Consider the following 22843-nt stretch of genomic DNA (forward strand, 5'->3'; position numbering starts at 1 on the left):
TTCTAGAAAACATATTTGGAATATGCAGCTATTCTCTTGGCCATTAGCTTAAGAATAAAGCCCTCTAACTTAAGTGAAGGGCATCCAAGCTGCCACAGGGCCTGGTGCAGGAGTGACCTTTCTTGTCCTGTCTTTAATCTTGCAACCTTGTCCATAACAGAGTCCCTCTTTCAGGGACTGCTTGTGATCCATTGCTTCCAGCTTGCCCTGCTCATAAACACAGTTGTGGGATTAACATTCTCTCTGAAATACTTCCTTGCACATGGGAAGTTTTTTAAACCTCGCAACTTCAGTTCCGTTTCTTCCACATTCTTGTAATCTTTTTTTTCCACCCCCTTTAGTATTATTTACTAAAGTATTACTACTTAGCTTCTATCAGTTCCTCAACAGCAGCAGATCTGTCTCTTAAACTTTGATAGGTCTTTCTGCATGGTGCATCTTTTTGGTTCTGCTTCCTCCATCCTTATGTTCCATCTTTCTGTTCAAAGGGATGAGCACAGTTTTCAAGCCCTTGTGAGACAATAATAGATTTTCTGTGTATCTTTAAAATTTCCAACATACCTTTGCAGTGCTATGGTGATTTAATCCTACCTGAAGTGTTGATGTACTAAGTATAACATATCTTAAATATGTAAGGAAATATGATTACTCCATAAGCTAATATTCTTTTTCCAACAGCAGCTGCCTACTTATCTGGCAATTGGACATACCCATCCTTTAGGAAACAAAGTTGAAATACACAATTTGGTAACTGAAATGTATTTCTTACTCACCCTGTGTCTTTGATTACTACAAAGATCTGAAGAGTCCCCTATAACAAATTCCCTTGCAGTTCCACAGGAAGCAGAAATCACAAGCAGTATCCTATGTGAAGTATACTGAAAAGGCTTCCCAAGAGCTGCTTTTGGTGTTTTTTGTTTGTTTCTTTGATTTTTTTTTTTTAATTTGTGGGGGTTTTTTTGTTTTGTTTTGGGGTTTTTTTTGTGTTGTGGTTATTTTGTGTTTTTTTTTTTTTTTTCTTTAAGTAAAAGCTTTTTCCTAAAACATGCAGAGAACTATACCTTACACTCTGGAAAATTGTGGAGGCTTAAAAAAATTACTTCTCTGTGTTTCTCCACACATCCACTGCCTTATGGGTTTGTATTAACCAACAGCAAAAAAGCATGTCACAGTTTAGAAGCTACTGTATTTAGAAGAGAAACCAACACAGAATGCCACATGAGATCTATTTTAGAATATTGAACCTGCAAACATGTGTTTTGTAAAATAATTAGGAAAAAGTAGTACAAAATTACATTATAATTTATCCTAACCGAGACCAATGTGTATTCTAAAAAGCTGTTTATTTTAGAAATAGTTCGGTTGTTCCATTGGAGATGGGAGTATAGCTTGTGTCATCAGTTTTTCCAAGTGTATGCATGGGGCAGTGTAGCTACTATGAAGAAAAAACAGGTTGCATTTTTGATTCCTGAAGAGCAAAGAAGAAAAATCCTGCATTTTAATATAAGAGGCATAATATGCCTTTTGGCTTCCTGAAAAATGATGTTAAGAGTGTGGTCAGCTGTTTGGCATTGAAAGTAAGATTTTCTGAACATCCACTTTCTCTTTTGGAAACCACAGCTCAATGATGGCTGTCAAGATTAGGATGTGGGGCTCCCCCTCCCCATTTTTTGCCTTTGGTTATTTTGCCTTGGTTTATGGAAAAAAGTGTGGACAGAAACTGGTACTCCTGTGGCAAAAAGTCTTGCCCATGGGCACAGATTTTAAGGCAAAGATGGAACTGCTCAGTAGAGTGCTTCTTGCTTAATTCGTATGCATTTGGTGCAGAAACCAGAAAATGTTATTTAAAAAAAAAATTGATATGTATTAATAATGTATTTAATATAAATGTATTTAATATATTAACACAATGTATAATTAAAGATAAAATATTGTATTAACATTAATATATTGCTTAATATTAATATGCTTAATATTTTGAAAATTAATATTTAAAATTTTTTATTTCATTTCACTTTGGGCTGGCAACTCTGACAATTTAGGGTTTCCCTACCCCCCTTCTTCTACTCTCCGGAAAGTAATTCTTATTTTTAATTCCAGGAAAGTTGGAGTTATGTTGCAGGTTCCAAGTTCAACTGTGGTTTTAACTAGTACTGACAATTGGAAAAGTTTCCTTAATTGTAGAGATCTGAGTAGCTGCTACTTTCTATTTGCAGGAGCAGTGTATTGGCAGAGATTTCCTCAATCTTTCAAAGCCCAGCCTCACACATTTATTTATCTTGTCACTTCTTTCTTCTTGTATATTTTGTGAAGAGAAGGGAGCAGGAAGTGATGGTATTGCTAATCATACTCCATTTTTTTCTTGGTAGCTCTTCAGAAAAAAATATTCCCACTTTGCTCATAAGTAAAAATAAATCCCTTCTTAGCACCTTTCAGATGTAGCTATCAAATTGAATGAGTGTCTTCTGAATCAAAGAAGTATTACAGGTAAGCTGAACTCAGTCTTCTAAGCCTGCAAGGTGACTTGGTGGGCAGGATGGTGGCCTGTGAAGAGGCCATTCCTTATGGGTAATGCCCATAGAAGATGGAAAGATGTTCTCTCCTGTGCTTGCATCAGCTCATGAGGAGTGTTATGGTAGTTGATAGTGGGGTGGAGCCTTAAATATGGAAATGTGTTTCCATATTCTTTTGAGTGAGAAGTATTGGTGTTTGGGATGAATTATTTGGTTTCTAAAGGTCTTTGTGACAGCAGATGTGTTCCATTTGTTACTAAATAGCTTTATACTTGTAATTGTTTTTTGGGTTGTTTTTTTAATCGTTTTGATACACGTTTTGTTCTTGCACAAGGACAAAATATTACTTCTGCTTCTAAAATATATTCTGGTCCCAAACAGTTCCTCAGTAGGCATATTGTTTCTTTAGCATTTAAAAAGGCCAGAGATATGGCTTTGAAAGATTATCTGTCTAAATCTCTTTTTTTTTTTTTCTTCACATAATTTGGATGATCCGTTGCATTTGTTAAACTGCAGTAAAAATAACTTTCATTTTTACTATGAATTTTTAATCAAGTGGCATCATTGATATATGATGAAAAATGCTTGTTGTTTTGAGATAGGAAGAGAAGTTTGCTGATTAAATAGAGAATTGCTATGTCTTTTTCTTCCTTCTAAAACATTGGTGGGGCTTTCTTCCTTAATTTCGGAGACTGAGAACACTGTTATCTTGCTAATGGGATTAAATCAAATTAATATGGAGAATAACATTTGATGATAAAGTTGATTTCTTACACCCAGCTTCAGTTTTAGCAAGCTTAGTGGTCACTGGGAATATACTGAGCACAAGTGGAACTTATGCTGTTTCATCTTGGCTGCTTCTCAAGTTCAATTTGGTACAATGCAGCCCTTGTGTTATTGTAGAATGTTTGAACTGAACATCTCCTCCTGTGTTTATCTACTATGTAAGCACTTCAGTTTTTTAGGATTTTATCCAAACAATTTTAAAAATCAAGAAAGTTGGCATATTTAACACTGTTCATTTGTTACTGCGTTATGCTTGCTTAACAACTTTAATTTTCACTATTTCCTTCACTAAATTACAGTAGTCCTCAGTTTATCTCAGTGGTTCTGCTGTTGGCCCCCAAAGAGAGTTTAAATCTCCTACCATTTATTTCTTTTTGTGCATCTGAAATGCCATATTCACTCAGTAGCCCAAAACTGAATGTCTCTTTATTTCAGAGGGTTGTGGAGGGTCTTACTTTTCTTCTTCTTCTCCCCTGCTCCAAATGAAAAACAAGAGAGCTGAGGACTAAAGATACGTGATTTAATTTGCTGCATTCTTGCTTAATTAACCAAAATTTCTGGGCATGATGGCAAGAATTGGCTTTATGCCATTACTCATTCTTCTGCTAGTGTTCTATGCTTTATGATACAGTAACACAGGAAATGGATAAGGTAAAAGTGGAACTCATACAGAAGCAGAAATTTCTGAGGTGTTAAATCATGTAATAAAATTAAAAGTGTAAGAAACATACACAGAAGTCTGTGCTCCTTTATAAGCAGAAACTTTATTGCAAAATACTTCAGGCTTCTGAAGTAGAGGGTCTAGTCTACAGAATGTGAAAGACGTGTGTGAATAAATACAAGAGTATAGATTCAAGTAACCACTGAAATACAGGGCTTCCACTTTGCAGTAGTTATCACTAATAAGCACCTAGTAGCATTTTGCAATAATTTTTTATCACTTTTTAACTACAGGACAAAGAATAAAAAAGATTTCCTCAAATTAATGTTATAAAAAAAATTGAATTCATAGTCAAAACTGCAAAATCGAAAAATTAGGCTTCAGTTTGTCTCCTTACCTGCTTTTTTTACCATACTTTATTATCAGTTGAAATTTGTACACTGAGTCTAAGTGCTGTGTTCTGGTTAACTCCAATTATTACACTTTTGCAGCTCCAGATGAAAGCCTTTGCTTCAACAGAAATTCTTGCAAGATAAAGGCAGTTGTTACCAAGGTTTAACTGTGGGTGACTCGTGTGCTGTGAATTGTTGGTTCAGGAACTGTAGAATAGTGTTCCCTTTGACTCCCCTCCTGATGGCTTGATTCAGTTGTTATGGCTGAGTCTGTGCTGCTCACTTGGAATACATTTGTGCTGTTGACTTTGGGGGAAGTCTGTGCATTCAAATTTGTGTTGAGAAACTCCTGAATCAATGCTACACTGCTCAGAATGCAAATTTTAAGTTGGTGTTTCCTTGAGCCTATACTATTTTTTTCCTTGAATGTGTGTACAAGTATAAGTAAAAAAACCCACAACACAAAATATCTTTTCTTCTCCCTCCCCCCTAAAAATGTGTAGTTTACAGTAACTCAACCCAGTGCTGGCTAAATCCACAGTTACCATTAGAAATATAATAGCTATTAATCTCTTGAACCTCTTGTTCTCCTATTTCCCCAATTGTCATTAAGTATTTTTTTAAAATACTTTTGCAGCTGGAAGGCTTCTATGTTATCTTCCTGTTAGCTATGTAGTGGATTACAGATACACAAAACAAAAGCCTGCCAGCAAAGTGAAAAGGAGGGGGAAGAAGAATTTTGAAATAACTTGGTTTTAATATTATCCTAGCTATTCATTCTCAGTAGCTTCCTCAGCTCAGAGAATGCTCTGAGATTTGACCTGTAATTATTTTATATTTAATAGGTATCACAGAATCATAGAATTAGCCGGGTTGGAAGGGACCTCAGAGATCATCAAGTCCAACCCTTGATCCACTACTGCTGCAGTTACCAGACCATGGCACTGAGTGCCACATCCAGTCTCTTTTTAAATGTCTCCAGGGACGGAGAATCTACCACCTCACCGGGCAGCCCATTCCAATGCTTGATCACCCTCTCCGTAAAGAAATTCTTTCTAATATCCAACCTAAATCTCCCCTGGCACAACTTAAGACTGTGTCCTCTTGTCTTGTTGAAAGTCATCTGGGAAAATAGACCAACTCCCACCTCGCTACACCCTCCTTTCAGGGAGTTGGAGAGAGTGATGAGGTCTCCCCTGAGCCTCCTCTTCTCCAGGCTGAACAGCCCCAGCTCTCTCAGCCTCTCTTCATAGGGCCTGTGCTCGAGTCCCTTCACCAGCCAGGTTGCCCTCCTTTGGACCTGACACACTGGTTTAAAAATGCATGGTTTAGTATGCATGTACCTGTTCAGCATATATAACATTGTCAGAACTCCCTGGAATGTAATTTGAGGAGAAAATTATTTTTACCTACATCGTGTTTTCCCATAATGCTAAGAGTCTATATTGACTATATTGAAGTGAAATGACTGGCATCTGCTTTGACTGCTGAGAATGGTGCTTGGGAAAGTGATCAGTGTAAATTCTGGCATTAGCTCAAGGGTAGACTGACCATACCTACCTGCCTTGTAGAGCAAGGAGTTAGATTTGGTTATCAGCTTAGGTTCCTGCTACACATGTAGGGTAATTTTTGTAAGCTGAAAAGTATTTTGCTGCCTCACATATGATAAAGAAGTTGCCATTCACTTTGATGCTTTGCTAGAATATTTTTTGAAAGAGAAATTATTTGGGTGCTTTCTGACTGTTTGTTGGGCCTAAAAAGTGTTGTGATGAGTAGCTTAATAGTTTTCAAGCTTCAACCTTGGCTTTTTGCTGAGATGCATAAACATTTGGATATTACTTGAACTGTGGAGTGCCTTTTCTATAATGGGCAAAAGGCTGTAACCAGCTTTACTTGAAGCACTTGAGTAAAAGTGTGCTGAAATGGTGGGAAATGACCATTGCTGTATTAGGAGAAATACTGCTGAGCAATGTGCAATTATTTTGTGACATTTTGTATCTACTAGCAAATAGGACCAGAATCATGTCACACAGTCATCAACAAGGGAAAATAACCACCACCATTTGGAGTAAATGCAGACACTGTTTCTGTAGCACCAGTAACACTTCTTTTTAATTGCCTTTTTCTTTTTTTCTTTAGGTTCTTGATTGTTACAGACCATTTGCTGAAATGTCCAGAGCTGGTAAAAGCCCTCTATGCCAAACTGAGCAATCAAGAAAGGTAACCCCAAAAACCAATGTGGCTTTTAGTATTTAGCATTCCATATAGAGTATCCTGTTCACATGATTGAAAAACTGTGTGGTTTCATAGTTGGCACAAAATCTCTAAATACATGTTTCTATGTCAGTAATGGTTTTAAATTGGTTGGTTAACATTACAGCTTAGCCACAACTGGCAGTGATTTATGTAGGGTTGCAGAATCCAGGTTGGCGCCATTACTTGGTAAAGAAATACTTTAAAAAAAAAAAAAAAAAAAAAAAAAAAAAAGGAAAAAAAGAAAAAAAGGAAAAAAAAAAAGAGAGAGAGACAAGATTTCATGCCTGTGTCTTGATTTCATAAGAGCACCACACCCTGCAGTGTTTTACAGCTGTATTTGAAATGTCCTCAGCTGTTTGTACTCCTGCTGAAGTCTTTAATAAAGTTGGAAGTGTATCGAATACTGATTAGCAGAACCTAAAAATTGTAGATGTGCAAATGCCCACAATTATTTAAGCTTTTAGTATTTCCACTCTAAAACATAAAATGCTTCAACAAACCTTCACCTTGAAAGCAACTAACTAGTTTTTCTTGAGGTATTTGAGTAAATATATGTTCAATTGATGGGAAATAACTATTGCTATAATTTATGCTCATTTAAAATTGTTTTAATTAAGAAACAGGGAAGATTAAAAAAAATTGTTAGAATAATCAACTTTTTGAAAAAGCTGTACTACAGTTTTACAGCTCCTCCAGCTGCTTAGAGATCTTGTGATCTTTGTTTAGGTATTCAGTGTGGCTACTATGTTGCCCATTTGCCCAGTGAAACTGCAAGTTCCCCCTATAGATTTTGCAGCTGCATGACAAATCAGTAAAAAAGGCAGTCCCCTGATTATGTTTTCCTGTGTTTTTGCCATGTTATTGAAAATAGGGCACAGATGCTGATCAGAGATTATAAAGAAACAGGAGGGATGACAGGCAAATAAGAGTGTTTGTTAGGTTGGGAACCACAGTTAAAATATCATTAATGTATAGCTTTAGGATGGAAAACAAGGGATGGGAATGACAAGTAGGGAAATGCTGGTTTCTTCCTTTATTCAGGCTGACCAAATGGGAACGACTGTGAGCTGTGTGCTTACTGTACCTGGAAGTAAGGGTTTCTTAAACAGTTAGCAGGGAAAGGCTTTTTTTAAGTACATTAACTAGATCTCATTCTCTTGGAGGGTGTCATGAGTGGCAGTTTGTATGTTTTTTTAATCCCCTTGAGGACAGGCAGGACTGGGTTAGGTTGTTCAATTGCAAAGCAATAAATGTAATCAGTTTCTAGAAGGGTCTCAGCTGGATTTGTTTCATGCACTGTGCTACAGATGGTGATCAGCTACCTTAATAGAAAGGCTTTTGGTAAAACCATCACATGTGGGATGGATATTCACAGTATGTCCACTGAATTTATTATAAATCCCAAGAGCTTTGCAAATCAAGTAAACTCAATTAAGTTTTTCAAAAACATAACAATACAGTTTATTGTGAATTTAATACTGCTTAATTTACTGTCAAACATATGGAAATAAGTGATGTAGAAATAGGCCTTTTGAATCTGAGCTATAGAAGAAAACCTTGCTGGGGCTTCTTCTTACACAGTGTTAGCATATTTAAGAATGCATTCTTTTGAGATACATGAGGAGACAAAGCCTATTTGGAAAAAAAAACATTTTGACTGTTATTAACTAGAGAAAAAAGTAACTGTATAAACCAAAGAACAGAGAATTCACTTTTTGAAAAAGAGACAAGGAGCCGTCACCGCAAGCGTTGTTGCATTGGGCATCCAGTAAAGCTGACTAAGTCATAGAAATGAGGAAAGGACAGATGTGGTATTGAGGTGTCTGGGGAAAGCAGCTTGAGCTCATGAATAAATGGTAACTCAGTTCCAGTATTCTCTATCACACACATTAAGTGTGCTTTCTTTAAATATATTTACTGAAATGAAATTACCTATGCCGAGAAAGTTTGTGAATACTTACGTTAGTGGTGAGTGTTAAAGCTGGCAGCTGCCTGAGGTAACTGAAGTATATGCAGTTGCATAACCTCAGTTATTTGCACTATTCACAGTACTCTCACTATTCAGAGTATTTCCTGTAATTGAAATCCAGTGCATTTGTGATACCACTACTCTAGTCGTGGTGTAAGCCATGAAGAAGTCAGTGTTGTAGAAGTGGATCCAGAAACTGAATTCCCAGTTAAAAGACAAATTCCTGACTTACAAACAACTTTGAGATGCTGGAGTGTGTCCAGAGAAAAGCAACCGAGCTGGTGAAGGGTCTAGAGAACAAGTCCTGTAAGGAGATGCTGAGGGAACTGGGATTGTTTAGGTTGGAGGAGGCTGGGGGGAGACCTCATTTCTCTACAGCTACCTGAAAGAAGATTGTAATGAGGTGGGTGTTGGCCTCTTTTCCCAGTAGTGACAGGACTAGAGGAAATGGCCTGTGACTGCATCAAGATGGGGTTTAGACTGGATCTGAAGAAGAAATTTCTTTACTGAAAGGGTGGTCGGACACTGGAATGAGCTGGACAGGGACATGGTGGAGTCACTCTCCATGGAGGTATTAAAAAAACACATAGATGGCACTTGAGGACATGCTCTAGTGGGCATGGTGTTTTGTTCTGAGTTGACAGTTGGACTCAGTGACCAAAGAGGTCCTTAGAGGTGACAATCCTGTGATTCCATTAAACTTGTTTCTTTAATTTCCAAGCAAATTTAAGCACTTTGGTGTTGCGTGTCTGATTTCTTGCTTATCTTCAGGTATAGAGCTGCTAATCTCAGTGTTGTGGTGGGTTTTTGTTTGTAATGCTCACAGACACAGAATAGCTAAAGATAGCATTGAACCCTTTTCAAATGTGCCAATATTCATCTAATTGAATGCTTACAAGTATTGTTCAAAGATGAAATAATTAGGAAATTTGTTATGTATCCACTTACTTGCTGGTTTAATAAACTGAATTACTGAGTATATGACTAATGAACTTAGATTTCTTGTAGTCCACCTACTGGCTGTAAAGAACTGATAGTACATACCAATTTTTATTTCTCCTTTTTCTGCTCAGAATTGGTTTGGGATTGGGGAGAGAATACATGAAGGACTGCATCCAAGGCAAATGCTGTTAAAAGCTGGAGTTTTCTAATGGAAGCTGTCAAATAGTCTTTGTTTATTTTGCTGAACTTAACAGCTTTTAAGAGCTGTTTCTGAAATTTCAGACATACAGAATATTCACTCAGTATGTTATGTTTCTAATAAGAAATTAGAAATTTAAATAGTCTTGAGAAAAATATTAATGTGACTGTTGTGCCAGATTGTATTAATTGAAGAATTAAATTAATGTTGTGCAAAAATAAGCCAGGAAACAGGAACTGATTGCCAATGTTTGTAAGACTTCATAATTTTTAAAAGTTTGCTCTGTTACTGTGTGCTAATTGTTTGTATCCTTTTTAACAACCCCATCTGCTTATTCCACTGATAACTCTGTATGGCTTGGTCAATTTGATTAACAAGTTACTTTCTTATTCTAGAGTTACTTTGTTAGAGCTGATAATGGAGAAAGTAAGTGAGAAGAACCCAGTTACCAGTGAAGAAATTAATGTGTTCATCAGACATGCTGACTTCCTTGCAGGATGCTTCCAAGAGAAATGTGAAGCTGTGCTCAAGTTAACTTCTGCAGCAGATGCAGAAGATGAGGTAGGATAGATAAAAAAGACGTAACAGTATGTGAAGTACTGTATCATCATTTCCACTGCTATCCAAGTGGCCCTTCTGTATGTTTCCACATTGCTTCACATTGTGAAGGCAGTGGCAGAGTTCCCAAGGGAATCTGTAAGACACCAGCCTGATTTTTTTTTTTTTTTGCAACTGAGGGTAAAACTTGAGTAAACACTTTTCTTCCAGCACTGATACAGTAAATAAATCTTGAGGGGTTTTGTGGGTTTAAGAAAAATTAAATAATTGATCATGACTTGATATTTAATAAATTAAGGTTCCGAATACTAGTTTGCTGAAAATGCATTTGACTACTCATAAGGCAGGTGCTCCTGGTCTGCTTGGGTTCAGGAACATCAAGTTCTGATCATGGAGAGTTCTAGTTGTCTGCTTGCCTTTTCCCAGTGAACTGAGGCTCTCTGGTGGACCTTACATGGCTCTCACAAGGAGGCACCCCTGTGACCAGCTAGTGTCCACAGCATCAAGTTGCAGAACTTGCTGGGCTCTTAGTGGTAGATGGCTTCTGTCTCCTGGGTACTCAGACACTTGCCCCAGCTCCTGTCCACTTGGGAAGAGTCTATTATTGCTTCAGACTTAATGAACTGGTTCTGTTGAGGATGGCCACAAAGAAGTCCCTTAGCGAGCTAAATAGGAAGGCTTTTATGGGTCAGAGCTGGTTTGTGGGTAGCACTTTGGGAACCTCTGATGAAGAGCTAAGTCCTGGGTAGCCTTATTTTATTTCCTCCCTATGAAGCATCCAAGGGTTGCTTGCTACATGCCACACCATATAGTGCAGTAAGGAGTTTTAGGCCATCAAATAATCTTTTCAGGCTTTTTCAAATAATTTTGTGTTCTATTAATTTAAACAAGCTGCTTGACAGTCTAACTTGCATCATAGCTTGCAGTGACCTTATTTATGCTGCATTAGGTCATCATGTAATCAGCAGGTTTTATTAGTAAATCTTAAAAGGAATTAATAAAAAGGTCACATCTAGCTTCTGTCTTGTCAAGTGACTGCAGTGGTATGTTAAATTGTTTTACCTAATATATGTGTAATCAGAAGCATTTTATTGTTCAAAAAATTAGCCTGTAATAGTTTCATTTATAGAAACTCTTGAGAATGGCTGTCATAAATAATCTACTGTCAGAATGAAAAAATTCTGATCTTTACATGCTTTTATATGATAATATTGCACAAAGTTTTACTTTTTTTGTTGTTGGTGGTGGTTGGCTGGTTAAATAGGCAAAAGAATTAAATATATGTTGAGAGGTGTTGGGAAAAGATAAAAAATAAAAAATAAAAAAAGATATAAAAAAATCATCTTTTGAGATGATGATAATTGGATACATAAAAAACCCAACAACCACATGGCAATTGCTCCTTATCAGTGCAAGAAGCACAGCTTTCCCCCCTCCCCTTAGTCTGTTATGTTAGAAAACTTAATTGACTTTATTTGCCAAAGGTATCATCTTGGCAGTAAGAGGACATATACTGAAACAACACCCTCTTGCCATCTTTCCCTGCCTCTCCCTCTTCTCACTTTTGCTTTTTTTTTAAATTTTTTTTTTTCATCCCTTCATTCCTTACCTCCTTCTTCCTCCCCCTCCCCACCTTTTTTTTTTTTTTTTTTTTTTTTTAATCCTCAGTGGCTAATTCCCAAGTATTCTGTGGTTTCAGTTCTTGGAAAAAAAACATCTGCTTGCGTCTACCAGAAGGAGGTCTCTGTCCAACTTGAAGGTGCTGGGGTAGCAGTATTAAGTATAGTAAAGAATATTCTCTAACTTGCCCTGCTTGACACTGACTTTTTATCTTCTCTCTTAAACATGTCATGTGAGAAGTTGCACATTTCCACCAAACGGTGATATTGAAAATTCATACTAGCTGAATAAATGGAGATGAGAATAAAGACAAGAGTAGCTTTTTAAAAGTGTGTGTATATGCATATTGTCTGTATACATTTATTTATAACATATGTTTGCCATGGGAAAAGATAAATTTCAGCTTAAATTCATAAAACTGTTTCTTTACTAGAAGTGATCAAAAATGGCATCAATTTCTCCTCAATTATATAAATATTTTAGGTTTTGCATAAGAGTTGTACTTAACTGAAAAAAATGCAATTGTTCATGTAGAGCCTGTCATTAAAAATGCTTTAGGCAATATCTGTGATATTAAATAAACTCTGCCTGGAGTTTTCTGTGGCCCTGAAGCCAAGTGCCTTGGTCAGGCTATGTCTGTACTAGTATGCTGTCTTAGCCTCCAAAACTGGGAGGCCACATTTGAAAACTGCCTTTTGGGAGCAGTCTTTGAACTGGCCTGACTTCCAAAGTGTTGTCTGAGTGTCCACTTTTTAATTTAGTAGACACTGCCTTTTTTCCCTAAGGAAATTCAGGTCTTATAGCTTCCATCTCAAACCAACGAAAAACTAATCATATGCTTCTGCAGTGCTTAAACCAATGTTTAAAATATCTTTCCCATTATAAGCCTGACTTGAATGTCAGTTTGCTTTCATTAACTTTCAACCATACTTCCAAAATAAAACCCTTCCCTAAATTTTAGTTTTTATTTCATCTCTTTATAAGGAACATCTTTTCTGGGTCTCTTTTGAAATATGTGTATTTGAAAGCTCTTCAATTATTTACTTTTCAATAAGTGCATCACATTTTAAAATATTTTGGGGTTTGAACATCATCTCATTGCTGAACTTTAAAAAGGAAGTATTTTGCTTTATTGCCTCTCTTTTGTGTAAAGGTGGAGGGTGAAGAAAAAATTGGAAAGTTGGGGAAGGGGAACACAAATCTAAGATGTTTAAACAGTATTTGAATGTATCAAGTTTCAAATGTAGATAAGAATTAAGAGGTTCTTCAGTGCTTTTAAAATAATCTGTTCCTGTTCTCAAATCTAGATGGAACAGTTGCTGAACTGAGCCGGATGACAAAGGAGAGAAAGGGAGAGGTGGTAGTATAAAAACCAGGGAAGAAATATATAAAGGACATTGAAGAAAATAATTTAAAATAAAAAGGAGGAGGGTGAAAAAAGGGCAAGACTGCAAAAGGAAAGGGTATACCTCATACTGCCAGCTGCTACTGAGGTTGCATGATGTACATGGGCAGTGGGGTACACACAGGCAGCAAGGGCTGATGTGTCTCATTGGTGTGATGAGCTGAATAGGCTTGTGGTTAAGCTGCTGTCTTGTAAAAAAATGGTTTAAAAATTGTAAATACCTGCTTACTGCTTCTGAAATACAAGAGAGGCTTTCTTACTTTTTAAAAGGACAATGAGTGATGTATCCAAAGGCTGGTTTTGTGCTGTTGAAAGCAATTTATTGAATAAAAGGGCAAAACCTACACATTCCTACATCTGTGTAAGGAAAAAAAATTAAATATGACTTTAGCACCTGGACCCTTTACTGATTTGTTGTTTTCAAGGAGCATTGGAAGGAGCAAAGAATTGTTATAATAATTAATTACTGAACACTTTTGTTCATTATTTCTATTATGTTGTATTGATTATGTGGATTCAAAAATGTTACATTGTTGGTAAGTAAATGTCTCTTTGTCTTGGACCAGACAAGGCAGGAATAGTTACTGTGACCTATGTCTGAGTCTTTTCAAGGCTACTCACAGTTTATGTACCACACCTTGTGTGGAATCATCTGGCAGTCACAGTCTGGTTCTTGAGCAATATGTGGTGTTCCAAATTATGCCATACACTCCTAAGGTACTTTCTGTAAGTGCTGGATTGTCATTACAAGCATGCATCAACACAGTCTGTGAGAAAAAATAGTTCTCTGGCTGAATAAATAATATGCAAATAAAATTGTGTCTCATACCTAACCAAAATGGTGCATCTATGATCCCAATCATATTTACCCAAGAATAATGTAAATTCTCGCAGCCAAAGTTCATGCGACCACAGAACTTTAAAGAATTCCTGCGGATAACAAATTGGTGTCTTGCAGGCAGTGTTTGTGTCTTTAAAGTGGGACGCTCCTTCTGAATAAACTCAAAGAAAACATTTATACAGAAATAATTTTCTCAGCTAGTAATTTTCTGCATTTCTGCTTTTGGAAGCTACTGTGTTTTTGTTAAAATTTTATCCCTTATGGCTCTGTTTTGGTTTCCCCGTGATTTTTCAGGGCACATCTAACTCTCTGTGACTGTAGAAAATAAATTTTTGCAGTGTAATACATTATTGTTATTGTAGAGAGATGTCCTCATTTTATATAGATTTATTCTTGGCAGTTTATAAGACTTGCAAAGAACCTGAGGTTCTGAGAGTTCCTCTCCTCCTTAGATCATCACTTTTATGTTCTTATGATATCCTTCATAAACCATTTTCAGAAATGTAATTTTTATTTACAGCAAGCACTGGTTACAATTCGTCTTCTTGACGTTCTTTGTGAAATGACATCAAACAATGGACAGCTGGAGCATCTACAGGCTTTGCCTGGTTTGCTTGAAACAGCCATAGGTGAGTAAAATGCCATGAGGTTTATGAACTGTTGGCTTGCTCTTAAAATCATGTTGCTCCGTGAATGAAAACATGTTTTTCACAACTGGTGGAAATTAGCATTCTGACCTTTTAATAAAATAAATAAATAGGAGATTGAGTTAATCTGCATTTTCAAATATTTGATTTGTTCCTGGAATTTTTCTGCTTCTCTACTTGCTCTTTTGGCTCCTATAGCCCAACAGAGCTTTGATTCAGCTGTCAGCAGTGCGCTGTTTATACAGTAAGAGTTGTGCAAAGGACAGCTGCTTCCTATGTTCTTCCACTGGCTAGTTGTGTGTGGAAGAATTTCCTCAAGAAGTAGAAAAAGGACTTTTCCATGCCTGTTCCCTTCGGTTTCTCAAACTTCCTGAAAACTGAAACTAAGTATAGTTTAAAAGTTCTTAACCAGATTCAGTGACTTTTAAAGGTCAGCTTGAAAGGCGCTTTCTTGTGCTAAGGAACAGCCGGGGAAGTGCTGTACACAAAGAAAATTAAGATACATGGTCCAGAGAAATCCTATATACTTGGATAGGAAGGAGAGGAAGCGTACCTGTAACTACCTGTCCCTTCCTGAATCTTAGCATTTTGAGACTTTTACTAGAAAACTTGTACAATATTCCACAGTTTTCCGAGGAAATTGTAGAAGTTTATGGATTTTAAAGAGAAACACGCAGTATTTTGCCTACCTTTTGGCTACAAGTTGCCTTTAAATCCTGTATTAGCAAAGACTGCAATGAAACTGTATTTGTGTGTTATATATCACCTTCAGTATTTAGTTCTGAAAAGCAGAGGAATAAGGATAGATAATGCAAAAGATTTTCGTATAATGGGTCTTTCCATGAATCCGTTTTTCTTTTCGGTTTATATCACAAGAAATTTCCTGTTGGAAATTACTCAAAGATTGATTGAAAGATCTGAAAAATACCTGAATGAACTTTCAAGTATCAACTAAGGGGAGAGTTTGGCTGTTTTCAGGAATTGTTGGGTTAAGTTAGACAGTAATACTGCAGTATTAATATCTTCATTGTTGTTAACATCTTAATCACAGAATGTTTGAGGAGTATCAACAGGGAGTTGATAGAATGTCTTTTAGAATGTCTTCCAACATTCTGGAAGAGTTTCTCTTCGGATAATGAGAGAACAGCAGCCTGAGCTGTCCTTTAATTGAGAGCATTGGTGACATCCCAGAAGCAGTTGCAGTGTTTGAGAGAAGCACTGTTATCTCAGGGTTGGCATCATGCATAGGAGGGGTCTGCTTTTCCTTCACTTTTTCCTATACAGCTCCTTCAGGTGAGTGCATTGCTCTTTGCATTTTTGTCTGCCCAGTAATAAAATTTTAAGAGTTTTATTTACTTTCTTTGTGTCTTTTGGCTTTGTTTTCAGTCCTTTTGCTTAACATCTGGCAGAAGGTTTGGGAAGACCGTGGAATTCCCCCTTGTGTGTTTGTGTGTGGGAAAATAGTAAGATGAGACAAAGAATCTCACAAAGTGAATGGCATTTGAAGGATGTGACAGTGCTGATTTTATGAATAAACGAAAGCAAAGACATTTATATGAAAGAAGATTGTGTTAAAAGCTATTTTAATATGATGTTCTAAGGGCCTCTCAGGAGATGGTTGGTTTTTTTTTTCCTAGTCCAAAACGTGAACAAGTGGCAGCAGATGTATGGGAAGCCTCTATGCCATATTACAGTTTAATGTTCAAAAAATTAAAAATAAACTACAAAAAACGTAGTTACCTCTTTGTCGTCACAGAGATTTTTAAAAATTCTTTTGTATCAGCCATCTGGGAGTGAAAAAAGACTTGTGAAGTTTCTTATCATTTAAATCCAGGAAATTTAGTGCCCATTCCACCCACTAAGGTTGTTGTCACATCTGGAGCAGAAGGAGCATCAGGCTTAATTAATGCCCTGTGCTATAACTTGGTTTTGCTACAACTTTGTTGTTCCAGTGTAAGTTGCACAAAGCATCTTGGGGACAATGTCATGCCCAGCCATTTGTTAGTATTCCAGGTCACCTAGATGAGAAATACTTTTTAATACTTGCTTTAGTGAATTGACTTCTCTGATTTTGACTATTCTTCTGGCTGTAGTATCTGTGGAATGCTGTTTTCACAGATTTTAGTTTTTCTTCTCCCAGATTTCACTCTGGAGAGCTGTAGAAAAAAATCCTGGTTCCTGTAAACTAACATTTGCCATAGAATAATTTGCCATGAGTGTTTCTTAGCTGATAACGTTAGGGCAGTGAAGGATTTGTGAAGGTGAGTCAATTTGCTAGATGTGCTTGAAATCTTTTCTCATGCAACAGAGATGGGAAGAGGCTGGAGAAGAGAGAAAATGGTAATTTTCTTAATTAGTATGTGTTGCTTTGACAGATTTGAACTAAAGGAATTTTTCTAAAAAACCTGTTTTTAGAAATATGTTTACTCTGCTGGAATCATCAACAGCCTACAAATTCTCATTCTTCAAGTAGAAGTTGACAGCACTGGCCCTTAGACTTCCATGTCTAAACTATGTTAAGTGTTTAAAAAGGCTGCAAGAATACCTTCTGATGTTGGGACAGCTTTTTATGGTTATACTAGCTCAAATTAAGAAAACTTTCAAAGTTCTCTTGACGTATTGCTGAATATGTGAAACTGTTGTTTAACTTTGAACTTAACAATTTGTAGTAAAGCTCTGTGGAAAGGGCTACTAATTTTATGTGGTAATTAATTAAAATATTCTTGTTTTCTTTAGATACCCTAAGATTGACACATCTTGCTGGAAAACAGGCTGTAAATGTTTTTACTGCCACACATACTATGACAGGGCAGGAAGAAATTTCACATCCAGCTGTGGGTTTTAAATCTCATCTCATTCGTTTGATTGGAAATTTGTGTTACAAAAATAAGGCTAACCAAGACAAGGTAAGTTTGTACATTTTTCTGGCAGGAATCTGACATGTGAGCAGATAGGAATGCCTAACCACATCTTTAGTGATGTATATCTATTGTTGATCTATGAATAGAGAATTGTTCATGTAGAGGAGGTAAATTTATTTTTAATGTCTTTGAGTTACTGTAACAGATATTTTAACTTTATAATAACGCTGTGATGTGTGCCTGTCTAGCTTTTGCTTCAGTCCTAAAAAATGTAAACAAGTGCCTAATTCCTTGTTTTGACATTTTCACTTTCTTTGAAAATAAAATGCCTGAGTCTAAACTTTGGTTTCACTTTGAAGGGAAATGAATGGGAAATGTTGCATGAACTTAATTTGAAATCCTTGAATTATTAGTCTCCTATGCCTTTTCCCTCTCCCTCCTTAATTTTTTTTCATGCCACTTAAAAAGTGTAGGTTTGCTTCTGTCAAATAACTTTGAACGGTTTGTCTTGAAAATTCCTGAATGGAAAATTAGGTTTTTTTCCACAGTGAGGAAAAATAAGAAACAGTATCGTCTTCTTAAATACAAAATACTATTTTTTTTCTTAGAGTGATGAAAGATGTTGGTTTCCTCCACAGTTGCTTTCCTAACCTAATTTCAGAAAGGCAGTCAAGAAATAATGTTGTCTTATAGTTCATCTGAGCACTTTAAAAAAATTGAGTAGGCTAATTTGGCCTAAACAGCCATGTAGTTTATTACAGTAGCCTCATCTTTGTGAATGCTCTCTGTTTCTGTATTTCTTCCTTGGGAGGCTCTTGTTATAGAGAAACCCCTCTGTTGATTCCAGTTGATTCCTTTTTTTTCCTTGGAAGTCTTTCCCTGTAGCAGCCTTGTCCGGGAAGAAAATGGTCTTGAGTAGTCTTTGTTATTGATATTTGTTAGTGAATAGGGGAATTTCAGGTTGTTTTTCCTTCTTCATTAATTTGAATCCAAATTTTTACCCGCTCTTAAGAAAGCAATGTATAGGCTGGAAAATGAAAAACAGCAGAAAGGGTGCATTGAAGAAGTAGTAAAGGAAATAGAGTATTTTTGCTTCTCTCTTAGGATGTCAAATGAGATGCATGTCAGCAAGTGCCAATAATAGAGTCATTAACTCTGCAGTAAGTTGCATATGATTACATATTCTGAGTCAATTCTGTGTTGCCAAGGAGCTGTTGAGACATTGGGTACTGCAGAAACAATCTTTTAGAAGCTTTCTGTTTCCTAAATATTTTTTATTGTTGAGTACTTCATTTTACAAAGATAATAGATTCTTTTGTACTGCTGTCATGAAATCTGGTTTTAGCTGCTAAAGTGTCTACTAAGCTAGGCTTCTGTATGAGGGGAGCACTCCCATTCCTTGCTGTTTTTTTTCTGGAGGGTAGAGAAATGGAAAATCTCAGGAATGCTACCTTCTTTGTCTGACAAATGCTAATAATATGGGCATGTAGATGGGAAATATGGTAATGATCCTCGCTTTCCTCATTCATATTAGAGTCATATAAAAGATTTTAATATTTCTGAAAAATAATATTAATCCTATTAGTCACTCTTGCACAGCTCTGGCTCTGAGCTGTTATGATGTAATACGTGCCTGTGTAAGTAAAATGTGTTTTTTGTGGAATACCTTATGATAGTGAAGGGGGGGGGGCTTTAATTTTGAAAGGGCTGATTTACTGCTTATTGTTCATTTTCACTGGGATTTTCAAAGGCCCCTGGAGCAATTAGGCATGCAGGCTTAGTGTTTTCAATGGAAGTTAGGTATTAACTTGCCTTAAACTGCCTGCAAATATTATTGCTTTATGCTGTCTTGGAAATGACTTAGATTCTTGTCTGTGATATTATGAAACATTATTTAAGTGCCGTTGAAACTTTATAAATGCCAATAGTATGATATCCAGGCTGCAATTTCAGTTTCTTTCATACTGTTAAATTGGTTCTGATAAATGCACTTGTCATTTTCAAGGCAGTTCCCATGAATAAGCACATGCTTGTAAGTAGAGGCAGGCAGCTCATGTCATTACACAGATAAAAAAACCTCAAGTTTTGTCATGGGGGGGAATTGTTCAGAGTGGTACATCTGTCAGAACTAGAAATGAATGATGATGGGGCTAGTTCCTGGGTTTCTATGTCTCTCTTCAGAGTAGTATATACAAGTGGTCTTTTATATCCATTCTTTGGTTTACATGGAGTTGATTTTCTATATTCAATCAAAAGTGATGTAGTACAGGGTATATTGGTTTTTTTATATACTAAGCCAACTGACCACTGCATCTGAGACCTTGGGCTTTACCACTGGCTGTTGCTTTTGTGTGATTTATTGTGTGAATTGTGGATACAAGCTGAGGAGGTGGCTTTCTCTTCAGTTCAGCTGGTTGCCTGGCATGAGAGGGCTGCAGATCACTTATTGAAGGTTCTTGAGCAGCACAGTTAGTATTCTCACTCTGTAATGAACTAAGGTTTTCACACTTGTTTTCTCTAGCACTTTTCTGTAATTTCCAGTCCCAGTAGAGCTCTTTTCCCAGGAATGATAATGTATTAGTAAATGGAATAATAGCATACTACTACTACTAAATAGTAAAAAATATAGCCACTATTTTTATAATATAACCTTAGTACTTGGTGTTGGTCTGCCTGACTTGTTCTGAAAATATAAGTAGTCCCAGTGGAGAGAGTGGCATCAATAACTTCAGAAGCTTCTTCAAGAGTACTGTGACAGGTTGCTTTTTTTCTGGGAAGTGGGTCTTGAGCCACCTTTACATCCCATGCAGCACCTGCATACTGAAGTGTGACAGTGATAATGACAGAGGTAAAGCAGCAGAGAATGCCTGGAGTGGGAGGATATCTGCTCTCCAAGCATCTCCATCTCTCTTTATGGTCTCCACCTGCTATAAGAACAATAATTGCAGGGGATTAGTGCACTGGTTTGTTGGCAGTGGTGAAAAATCTTGTCATGCTTTTAAACAGAAGAATATCTTAATAGTGCTTTATTGCTTCTTCACTTTTTGTTTAAAAGCCTTCTTTGTTTTTCAAAAGCATTCTTTAGCTTGTACTCTGTTGGCATTAGAAATGCATTCTTTACTTCTTTGGTTCCTCATAGTTTTATTTGCACTGTTGTGTTAAGTCCAAGTTATGAGGAAGTGGAAAGACACTGAAGCTGTAAACTGAGGTGCAGTTATTAAAATGGGTCTTACCAGGCTTACTGCCTGCTTGCATGTTTTGTGAGGTTGGATGAGTTGGTATTTGTAAGGGAAGTGTCTGATAAAATATTTCTTTGGAATGATAAATGTTGTATACATGCATGTCCTGAGTTGCACGCACTGTTGCATAAAGAGGAGCAAAGAAGAAATAAAAGTGCTGTACTCAGGATGCCATTTACTGAGCTATAGTTCTGTGTTGAACATGGCAGGAGCCTGAAATGGGTGTGAAGTTCTCCGGTGCTGTTTGACTGCTTCACAAAGGTGCATTGTATGTTTTTGTTTAAATGTGCTTGAAGGAAAGAGATGGGTTCTTGTGCTGTGTAAGGAATGAAGATTTTGGGTGGTAGTTGATGAGTGAACTTATCAAAAGGAAAAAGTGAAACTTTCTCCATACTCCACTCACTTTTTTTGACTTGCCTTCTAAACACCTTGGTTTTATCACCTGCACAGAACTCAGACTGTTTTCTTGGGAGGAGGCTTTCAGCACTTACTTTCCACTCTCACTTTTAAAGCTATGAAGTGATGGATTCATTACAGCATTTCCTGCAGGTTTACCATAGTAGAACTGCTTTAATAAAGAATAAAACTTATGAAAGAAAACCTCATGAATGAAGTATAAAGGATATGATCCTTTATTGTAGGAATAAAATAAATACAAAATAAGACCTAGTAATTACTCTTCACCACTATTTCTTTGTTCATTTACAGGAGTATGTACTGGGTGGTGAGATCACGAATCTCTACCTTACTGTGCCAGACAGCACTGCTGTGCACAATCTGACTGCCTTTCCCTAGAACTGCTGTTTATATTGTAAGGTGTTTATGTAGTATGACTAGTTGAAAATATTTGATTTAATTACAAGTGTTAGCAGGAACGGAATAATGCAGACCTTATTCTTCATTGTTTCCCTTTTTCTTTACAAGACAGGAAGTAAAAGCTAAAGTAATTCCTCCCATAAAGAGGAACTTCAATCACATAACCTTGCTGGAGTTAGTAAATAGGGAACTGAAAGGTAGTAGAAAGCCTGACAAAGATTAATTTAAGATTAATTTACTCACTATTCACTTCAGTTCACTATTACCTCTGAGATCAGACAGGGGAACCTGAACTGCCTGGGGGTTCTGTCCTGTGAAGACCCTTCCCAAAGGATGCAGATTTTTCTGGAGCAAGGTAGATAGATGCAAGACATGAGCTCTATTCCTTGCAGTGGGGAAGGCAGCCAGCTGGCAGTACATCCCTGTGCTGGGATCATGTTGTTACTTTTGAAGGAGGACCTGAAGGGAAGAATTGTGATGTTTCTGAATGCAAAGTTAAGCCTAACTTAGTAAGAACAAAGCACTTAGCATGGGTTTGGGGCTGTAATCTGGTTGCTTGGCTTGCTGTCTTTAACTCAGTCTTATCACTGGTAGTATCAGTAGTTTATTGCTACCTGCTTACTTTGTCTAGCAATATAGTTGGTGTGCTGGGCCAGTTTGATACAGTCTGCAAGGTGTCCCCTGCAGAACAGTGAATGCACACAGTTATTTTTGAGATGTCTCTGAATCAGCCTGGTAAATGCAAAGCTAATCCCCTCAGGTAAAGAAAGCAATCTATACTCTTATGCCAAGGACATTTTAGATACCAGGGATGCTGGTGGGCCCAATGATCAGATATTGGTCTTGGAATGTGTAAAGTTGGTAAAGTTTATTGGTAAATTTGTCTTCTGTTTATTTAGGGGGAAAAAATAGTTAAATGCAGAGTTGCCTTTGTATTGATGCTTGGCACCTTCAGACCCAACTGGAATTGCTCTAATCAGGTAAACAGTTTACGAGGGAAATTTTTTTCATATGCCAGGTTTTTATTTGAAGTGATGGCTTTATTTGAAGTGAATGCTTCCTCTAATGTAGTTGTATTGGTTTGTGTGAATGCAGAGTTGAGAAATGAAGTTTTTTGAGAGAAAAGGTTAAAAAAAGC

The 22843-nt window shown here is 36.8% G+C and overlaps 1 protein-coding gene across 2 annotated transcripts in view; it reads left to right on the forward strand.

Annotated features, from left to right (window-relative positions):
- ATXN10 (ataxin 10) overlaps nucleotides 1–22843 on the forward strand; it is a 91805-nt gene that overhangs the window by 33871 nt on the left and 35091 nt on the right. Inside the window, exons 6-9 of one of the 2 annotated variants that reach the window (XM_071733303.1) lie at nucleotides 6492–6572; nucleotides 10114–10279; nucleotides 14663–14771; nucleotides 17526–17695. In XM_071733303.1, coding sequence (XP_071589404.1) covers nucleotides 6492–6572; nucleotides 10114–10279; nucleotides 14663–14771; nucleotides 17526–17695 — 526 coding nt within the window. The remainder of the gene's footprint in view (nucleotides 1–6491; nucleotides 6573–10113; nucleotides 10280–14662; nucleotides 14772–17525; nucleotides 17696–22843) is intronic. The other variant, XM_071733302.1, reaches the window with a different exon arrangement.

This window comes from Heliangelus exortis, chromosome 1 (assembly GCF_036169615.1).
Source record: "Heliangelus exortis chromosome 1, bHelExo1.hap1, whole genome shotgun sequence".
NCBI classification, from domain to species: Eukaryota; Metazoa; Chordata; class Aves; order Apodiformes; family Trochilidae; genus Heliangelus; species Heliangelus exortis.